This window comes from Ictidomys tridecemlineatus, chromosome 2 (genome assembly GCF_052094955.1).
Source record: "Ictidomys tridecemlineatus isolate mIctTri1 chromosome 2, mIctTri1.hap1, whole genome shotgun sequence".
Lineage (NCBI taxonomy): Eukaryota > Metazoa > Chordata > Mammalia > Rodentia > Sciuridae > Ictidomys > Ictidomys tridecemlineatus.
Genome location: NC_135478.1, coordinates 147,987,417 through 147,996,922, shown reverse-complemented (window position 1 = coordinate 147,996,922; position 9,506 = coordinate 147,987,417). Strand labels below are relative to the sequence as shown.

The window sequence follows — 9,506 nt, the reverse complement described above, 5'->3', positions numbered from 1 at the left end:
CCTATCTACCCCTGCCCAAGGAGCCTTCGTTACCCACACTGCCAGGCAGTTCTGCCATGGAATCCCTTCTGCTATATATCTCCACCCTATCCCCACCCCAGACCCAACCCTGCCTTTGCAACCCCGGGGTAAAGCCCAGCTTTTCAGTCTTTAAAAAAAAAAATCATTTGTAGGTCCTCTTTGGTTCATCTGGAGTGATAGCCACAGAAGCAGAATAGGCTCAAGATGTTTGCTGCTGAGCCAGAAGCACTGACCTACAGCAGAAAGGCTATGGGCAGGGCATTAAAGGGCTCCCCTCCTTGCATAGCATAGTGAAAGCTTCTTGGGGTCCAGGAATCTGAAATCTTTACATCGGCAGAGTCCTCCTCGGTGCAGATTTCTGGCAGAAGAGCATAGAGGGTCCCCAAAGGTCTGCCATACCGTGATGAAGGGCCTGGACTCCGGGACCTTAGCAGGGTCTTTGCTTTCCTATCCTGCACTAGGCCGCTGGTCTTGTAGGCCACTTGTTCCTACCGGACCCAGAATTCCATCCCAGTCACATCTGCTCCTTAGGCTTGCAGGTGCTCCCTCTTGCCCCAGGTAGGGCTCTGCCGGTTCCGAAGTCTTCTGGGCTGGGGAAGATCCCGCTCTTCCGGGACGAGGACATAGCCTGGGTCATCCCTGTTCCCGGGGACTCCTTTCCAATAGGGCTAGGAGTAAGGGCGTTGGAAATCAAGAAAGAATACTGCTCCAGTGCTGGAACCCAAGGTATCAGAACCCACTTGCAGCAGGAATGATGACCCCGCCAATTGTACATCTGCGCCTTCCTGAAATTGCGGCTGCGGTCGGGAGCTACCGCCACCGGCCCTGACCATGGAGGCGGCAGTGGCGCCGAGGACTTGACCTTTATGGAGAGAGGAGAGAGCTCTCTGTGCCGCCGGGAGGGGGACGCGGCTGTCTCCAGCCTCTTTCACCCAATAGCAGCCCAGACAACCCACGCATGCTGCGCAGCTCACCCCCTTACCCCCCTCCATTTTGTGCAGTGTTCCCAGGCCTTCGGCGGCGGCGGAGAAACAAAGCCCCCAGCGCTGCTCTCACCACCTCCCTTGGGAGCTCTAGTCCCAATCCCCCCAGGTCAGAAGGCGCAGAGCTAAAGCTACACTCTCTCCAGGGCCCTCTTCTCTCGCCTGATCCCAGGTACCCTCAGCCAGCGCTTGGGTACTACGCTCGATGCCAACCCCGGCCCCCGCCTGTGCTAAGGCCGGGTGCTCCGGGTCCTGGCGTCAGGCTGCGGGGCGGCGCCGGGGCCCACAGAGCCCGACCTGGCAGATGCGCTGGGCGCAGCGAGGCCCCAGGCGCTTCCACGCCCAGGTGGAGAAAGCGACTGTCTGGAGCGCCGGGATTCGGCAGCTCGCGTCCAAAACATGGCCTAAGTGCCCAGCTGGCGCTTGGCTCCCTCGGATCTCCTCGCACCGCTCAACTCCGGGCTCAGAAAGCGGAAGTATTTGGTAGAGAAAAACACGGTTTCTTTTCAGCCCGTCTGAAAACCCCTTTTAGAGAAAATGCTCCTGTCAAGTTTTATTTCCCGTTGCAAACCACCTTCCACGCTGCCAAGAATTAAGACCAGGAGAGATTAAATACCCGATTATTCTCTTGGGGAGGGAGGGGCGGGGCGGAGAAGGGGGCACCCGCACAAAACATTCATTTGAATCGGCTTGTCCTCATCAAATAGCTAAATACAGAGCTCCGCGGGGCCAGCTTGGCCTGCAGTGACGTCAGCGAGCAGCTTTGGGGGAGACTCACCGAGCGAGCGGGTCCCCGGCCCTCCAAAGTCCAGCGGGCCTCGGGTTCCACTGTCCAGACCTCTGCCTCGGTTCCTGCCGCGCGTCTCTGGCTCGCCCGAGAGCCGTCGGAGTACAGGAGGTTCAGTAAGGGTTGGAGCCTCCATTTTGAGTAGGGGGTTCATGTGGAAGCGTGGAGAACTTGGGGCCTCTGTCCCGACGGGTACAACAACACCAGGCCTCTCTCTTGAGTCCACAGCGGGGCTTCTCCCACTTGTCCACACCCCTGCACTGGAGGAGGCCTCGCGCGGCCACACAACCTCTACCAAAGGTTTGAAAACCTGACACCCGTTGTAATGATTTCTGCCGGGTGGATCCAGCTCTTTAGCGGCGCGATAGAACCCTTCAGAAATAAAAATCAACTGTGGCAAGGCCCTGGCGGCTTTCACCGAGGAATTTTTCTGTACCAGCGTCTTTTTTTTTTCTTTAAAATAAAATTTAAAATATCAAGCATCTCTCAGGCATTCGTCGGTGCTGGTTAGATGCGTGAGGATTGAGTGGATATTTTCATAAAGAAGGCAACTGGCTCTTATTTACCGCGCGACTGAGCAGATAAAAACTGAATTAGCATGCCTGTCTTAAAACCTAGGAATAAATCTCCCCAGGCCTTTCGGATAAGGCTACATCTTTGCTTATGAAAAATGGGACGCGAGCAACTCGCTGCACATTTCTCTGATTCTGCAGGTCTTGGGCTGTTGACACGCATTCGATCAAGTTTAAAGGTATGCCCATAAATCAGAATCCGCTAGCGTCTCCAGCGTCTCCTTCGTAGAGGTCCGGGAGTCCAGAAGGGCGCCTCTGAACCAAAAGGGTTTAGGGATTAGTAGTCCTGGGCAACCTCTGTCTCCATTCCTGAACTGGGGAATTCGCAGAGGAAGAGATGCCGCATCCTCACCCAACCGTCCAAACACACACAACAGAGTAATCTGCACATATCTGTTATATGGTGAAATTTGGTCGTTAAGTACTCGCACACAAATGTATCACTGTCAGCTGAATTTCACTGCCTTATGGTGAATTTCTATGAAACTATTTCAATTAAATTGAATTTTAAAAAAGAACAATTTTCCTTTACTCCTTAATTTTTTTTCTTTCCTTTTCTATTACAAGAACAATTTAATTGGATGGCTTCAGTTCTACATCAGACATAAATTGTGGTGAAACACCCAGGGACATTTTATAATCATCCACTTAGAATAACTTAATAAATTTGATATGAAGAGCTTATCGGAAAACTAAGGGTTTTTTTTTAAAAAAGTCTCATATTTGTAAATTTTTTTTTCAGTAAGAATTTTCTTTTTAGAAACAAATAACTCAGATCAGGTTTTCATTAATACCTTCTATGGGTTAGTGTCTGACATTATTATTCCTATGATGCAAAAGGAGGCTGGTGTCCTCCTGGTTGTCTTTGTTCTAAAGGTCTTAGGCTGAGTGCTATTTAGGCATTAAGGAGCCATCAAAATCCATGCCCACCTAAGCTTATCTGGTAGATTCATGAATATTTTAAATAAGAAGGAAGTTAGGTAAGATCAACACTATAAATAACCATTTTATTTTTTTTTTTTTTTTTTTTTTTTTTTTTTTTTTTTTTTTTTTTTTTTTAAAAAGAGAGAGGAGAGAGAGAGAGAGAGAGAATTTTTAATATTTATTTCTTAGTTCTCGGCAGACACAACATCTTTGTTGGGACGTGGTGCTGAGGATCGAACCCGGGCCCGCACGCATGCCAGTCGAGCGCGCTACCGCCGAGCCACATCCCCCGCCCCAAATAACCATTTTAGAAGGGGGGACCCACTCTGACATATCTTCTGTCATTACAGTTTCAAAAAATGGACAAAGAAAAAGAAGGGTACTACTTTACCCAGGGTTCCTGCAGTGGTGGTGGTGGCTTTTGAAAGGGGCAGTATTCCGGCTGAGGAGATGTTGTTGGCCTCTTTCCTAGGCCTGAGGCTCAAAATATTCCTTACATCTAAGGAAAAATATCCTCCATCAACAGGAGAGCCCCCTTTGGAGCTGTTCATAAGAACACTGTTTGATCCAGCTTTGAGGGGATTTTCCACCACTTTAAACATTTTGGGAGAAAGTCATTACTTTGGCTTGATTGTAGCTCATTTAGAAATGGAATTGTGGAATAAGACGTGAGGAGGTGGATCTGCAGCAGCATTTTCATTTGTTTCCACAAGTGGAGTGAAAATCCTCCGGGCAGCCAAATACGATTGCACTTCATGAGACCATTCAATATATGTCTCAGAACCATCCCTTTTTTTTTTCTTTAAAGCTTTCAGATTCTTTCCATAACTCCTCATTTCTAAAGCTTTCAGTCTTCAGGAATGGGAATAGAGGTTTACAGCAGCCATGTTTGTAATCAACCAATATCATTTTCCATCATTATGAATCTGGTTCTTCCACTCACTATTACTCTCCTCTAACATAAAGGTAAAATTAATCAGCATCTGAAAATTTTGCATCCCAAGGCTGCTGGTTCCACCAACGTTTCAATATATGTGTAGATTTGACAAAAAATTAACTTATGTGTATATTAAATATATAAACACACATATGTATTATTTATGACTCTGAACACAGCACTTGATGTGTAATTAGGGGTCAATAAACAGTAGATATAATGCTATAATAATATTATTATTATAGTTTTGATGGTGGTTGTTAATATTAAACATATTTATTTCTCCCACAAATCAAATGGAAGATTTGTAAGCATCAATATAAGATTGCACACCACCCTGGAGCAGCACTCAGCTCTGAGCTATTCAGGATAACTCTTCTTCTGCCTCCATATTATGGTCATTTTGTAGATATGAGATATTTATAAGATCTCCTTAATGACCTCTTGAGAGGTGGATTTCTTTGAATTTCTGAAATGTAACTCTAGAACTCTAGAGTTAGCAAGGCATTCGAAACTTTTTATTTGCCGTAAAGACTCCCCAATAGCTCTAATTAGGGTGGGAGACCACCTTGGAGGGCGAGGGCCAGGAAAAAAAATGGTTATTTAAGAACACCTCTTGAACTGTAACAAAAATGTACAGCTTTAAAATGGATTTTCAGAAATCTGATTGAGCTGCTGTGAAGACAAATCAAACTTGGCCATTAAAAAAAATGAACAAAACTTCATCATGTAACAAACATTTTGTACCTGAACTCTAGAAATCACTTTAAGTTACATTGTCTTGGGTCATCAGCAATTAATGTTATTATATCTGTACAGATTCTACAATTATATATACAAGCACACACAAGCACTGATATGCAAATGTATACATGTATACACACATATGATATATTCACATATATACAGTCACATGTATAATTTACATATATTCAAATCTACTCCACCTGGAGCCAAATGAATGAGTGTTAAATCTCTAAAACAACAAGTCAAGGAGGTAAGAAGTTTTGATTTCCTTAAAGTTGAAGAATTACAAGAAGGCTTGTCAACACGAGGTGGCGCCCTTGATCTACTAATCCAACCTAGGCCAATTCATGAGCTGTCAAAAGTCAAGGTCACAAATTGTCTTTTTTTGTCAAGGTCAAGGTTTAAGGCCTTACCTAGTCCTGTCATTTCAACAAATATCAAAACCTGCCCTTTCAGACACATTCAAATCCAAGAGCAGATTTTAAAATACGATAGCCTAGGCACTGCTGGTACAAAACAACTGGTTTTCATTTTTCACAGGGAACTTGGGAATTTGTACTATCTCTTCCTCCTTTCTCTTCTATCCTTTTCAGAATAAGCAACACTTTCATCTCCTTGAACACTTAAGATTTTGGCTAAGAGGAATTTTCCTCTTTTCTTAAAAAAATTGTAGCAAAAAAAAAAAAAAAAAAAGCTGAATTAATAGACATGAATGGTCCTTGGCTTGTATGATACAAACCTTTCCCTTTCGGTGAAGTGCGCATTTAGCACAGGAAAGTAATGAGTTTTTCCTTCAGATTTTAATGGCAGTGACTATTTTATTAATAGAATCAATACCACTATATTACTATGTACAAGTCTAATTTTTTAGTAGAAATATTTAAAAAGCAGGTGCACAAATACATTTTTTCACAGTGTGCTGAATGTCTTTATTTACAAGATAGCATTTTATAGTGAATATGAACAAAACGAATGTGCTGGTTGAAATAACTGCTTGGTTTAAAATGTGCAGTGAAGATGAATCCCTAAACTTTCTAATGAAGTCTCATAACACAATAAACAAGGAAAATACTAACACCTTAATAGATCAAAATACAGAATGTAGACATCTAAATATTTCAGGGGAATGGATTTCCATTCAGAGTTTTCTAAAAATAAAAAAATGATTTATCCAGCAAAACGTTTAGAAAATATTGGAAAATGCCAATTAAATTTAAAAAAAAAAAGGAATTGCATTCAAACTGAAATCCTTCATGTTTGGGTAGGACTTTCTGGGAGATCTAACATAATGTCAACCCTGCGGATCATCTGGTAATTTAAACATTTAAAAAATACTCAATTCTTTGGAAAATCTCTGATATTGTGGTAGTCCAATCAGAAATATGCTTGCTATTATTAGAAGGACATTACCAATCTGGTGTTTCCTTCTAGCCTCAAAGAATTAAAGGCTGTATTTACTATCAAGACAAATGATCCTCGGAAGAGTTTTCTCTCCTTTCTCCCTTCATAGTAAATAGTTAAAGACCATTATTTCAGTACCTTCTCTTTTTTGCTTTAAACCTATATATGAAACATTTTTCAGAACATACAATGGTAGGAATTTCACTAAGATTTACCTGAGCAGGCACTTAACATGCAAAGGGAATGGCGACCTAAGAAGAACAAGCAGATGTTTACAACAGACTCTTGCTTTTGTAACCAACTTTCAAATCATTACCATCTAACACAGTGTCCTAAAATATAACGGTCACATAAATACTTACAAGATTTTAGTAAGTGCGTAACTTATCTGAAATTTCGTATTTAGGGGTTGACGTTTGACTCTAGAATTTGTCATTTAACGGTCTGTTGGCGGGAGAACTGTCAGTCTTTACCATCTTAAAAAGTTTTTTAAAAGTTGTAGATTCCATTAAAAAGAAATTCCCACTTAAGACAGCAAAATGCCAGTGTCTCTCTTTCCAATTCTTCAATTATTATTAAGCATTATTACCATTAGCTGGGCAAAAACAATCAGTTCTGAAGCATTTCTTCAAGTTGCCCTGTGCTCCACTTTTTAATCCATTAACTAGTGGTCTTCAATTTATTGATGACTTTTTTCTCTTTGACCCTTCTGTTCTGGAACCAGATTGTAACCTGCCGCTCGGAGAGGTTCGTCGTGGCTGATATCCTCCTCCGTTTGTCCTTGGTTATGAATTTGTTCGTGGCGTATTCCCGTTCGAGTTCTTTTAATTGCACCTTAGTATAAGGCACGCGCTTCTTTCTCCCCCTCCTATAGGAGCTGGCATCCGAGGGATGGGAGACCACGTCTGGAATACAGGGGAGAAGGCAAGTTACACAGGGATCAGACCTGGGCCAGACACAGAAGACACCTCGATCTGAGCCACCCGCCTTGCAGTGCCCGGCTGCGCTTTGCCACGAGCTGTACAATCCGGCCTTACGCCAAAGCCTGGGGGTTGGCCGGGAGGATGGTTAGTTTTGCACTGAAATGAAATCTCCCAAAGCTCCAGTGACCACCCCAATGGGGTTATCCTGCACACGCAGAGCGTGTTTTCCCTCAATCGCTTAGCCCAGCGGCCCACACCTTAGCGCCCGACTCAGAGTAACAACACTCATGTGCCTGATTCCGCTCAGTTTGCTCTGAGTCCCAGCACTCAGTGCTTCTACAAGTAAGGTTACTCCTCCGATAAGGAACAGTGGCAATTTGATGAACCGAATATCAGGTCAATTTCTCATTCTTAAGTTCTTGTCAAGGGTTGGAGAGGGCGGGGCGCAGAGGGAGAAGGAAGGTAGCCGGGGTCCCCACAAGCTCCCTCCCAGCACCCCTTACCCAAGCAGGGCCAGTTCAACTTAGGGCGGTGCGGACAGCGCCAGTCAGCCGGGGTCAGTCTCCCAGGGGGTGCAGCGCCGCTAGGGCAGGCCAAGGAAAGATCAGAGGGGCACTCGGGTGACCCCGGGCATGAGCTGAGGAGAATCTAGAGCAGAGCCGGAAGACCGGGGTTGCAAAGGGGGCGCCATTTACCGGGCAGTGTGGATTTCCAGAGGTGGGGAGGCTGCGCCTGCTCTTTGGGGCAGTACATTTGGCCGTTCCAGCCGTTGGGCAGCGCCCAGGGCTGGTAGCTTTCCATGGGAAGACCCAGGGGCTCGTGGCGCGATTCGCCGGGGCCCCCGAGACCCGGCACCACCGGCATATCCAGGTAGCCAGGCACGGGCTGATGGTGGTGGTAAGGCCCGGCTGCGTAGCCCTGGTGGTAGAAGGCGAACTCCTTAGCGCGGGAGCTGAACTCCTCGGCCGCGGGGCCGGCAGTATCCATGTACTTGTCCGCGAAGGCAGCGGCGGCGGCCGAGGCGGGCTGCGCACACGACTTGATGGCGTTGGGGTGCGGGCCCATGCGGGCGCACGGGTAGTAGCCGCTGCCGAAATAGCCATAGGGCAGCGCCGCTGGCCCGGACGAGCTCTGCGCCGCCGCCGAGCAGGGGCTGCATTGCTTGGCGGCCTCGGCACCCGCCGGGCCCGCCGGGCCCGGCCCTCCCGAGGACGACGCGGCGGCTGCGGCTGCGGCGGCCGCGGCGGCGGCGGCAGCGGCAGCGGCGGCCGACGGGGGCGCCTCCCCCGGCGCGCTGCTATAGGCGGCCGCGGCGCCCGGCGCCAGGGGCGCGGGGTGCGCCATCAGGTTGCGGCATTGGTTGGCCGCGGCCGCCGCGGCTGCCGCGGCCGCCGCCGCCACCGAAAAGTTGCCCCCCGCGGCCGCAGCCGCAGGGTGGGGGAAGCCCCCGCCCCCGGCCCCGGCCGCCGCTGCCGCGGCCGCCGCTGCTGCCGCCGCCGCCGCCCCTTCCATGTTCTTGTTGAGCTCGTCGGCCACCAGGCCGCCGCCGTTGTCGTAGAGAAACATGACGGTGGGCTCGATCCAGCGGGGGTGGAGGAGCACGGAGGCTGTCATAGCCCGAGCCGCATGGAGAAGACCCCAGTGGCGCTGTTTTAAAAAGCCCCCAAGAAGTGAAGAGCGCGCGGCGCGGGACCGGGGCCCGAGCGAGGGGGGCGGATCGCGCCCCGCGGGGTCGCGCCAGGCGGCCGCCCATTGGCCCGGCCCCCCCCCCCCGCTCCGCCCACGGCGTATGCAAAGCGGGCGGCTCCAGCCCCAGCTCCGCTCTGGGCACCCGCGGTCCCCGCCGCCGCCCGCGCCGTCACCAGCGCCAGCACTAGCACTAGCCGCGCGGCCGCGCCGCGCACACCCAAGGGAGAGGAGGGGGACGCAGGCGGGTGGGGTATAGAAAACCCGGCGGGTGGGACAGGAAGGGAAGGGCGTGACTTTCGCATCCCCCCTTCCCTTCCCTTATCCCAGTGAGGACCAGCTCAGCGCAAGAGTCGGGGAGGGGACGTGGGCAAGCAGTTGGGTTGCGACCTGAGGCCGTGGGGACTGGTCAGGTAAATCCAGCAATGGCCAGGGATGAGAGAATGGGGAGGATGGGATCAGCCCAGCTCAAGCTGGGTATTTCTTGGGGCCTTTGGGAGGTTCTCTTTCTAGGTATCTTTAAGC

The 9,506-nt window shown here is 48.8% G+C and overlaps 1 protein-coding gene across 1 annotated transcript; it reads right to left on the bottom strand.

Moving 5' to 3' along the window:
* Positions 1 to 5,957: 5,957 nt before the first annotated feature.
* Hoxa13 (homeobox A13) lies at positions 5,958 to 8,909 on the bottom strand. The gene is made up of 2 exons (XM_005319146.2): positions 7,991 to 8,909; positions 5,958 to 7,277 (listed from the first exon to the last, which is right to left on the bottom strand). Exons 1-2 carry the CDS (start codon positions 8,907 to 8,909, stop codon positions 7,033 to 7,035), a joined length of 1,164 nt encoding a protein of 387 aa, XP_005319203.2. The 3' UTR covers positions 5,958 to 7,032.
* Between the last annotated feature and the right edge of the window lie 597 nt (positions 8,910 to 9,506).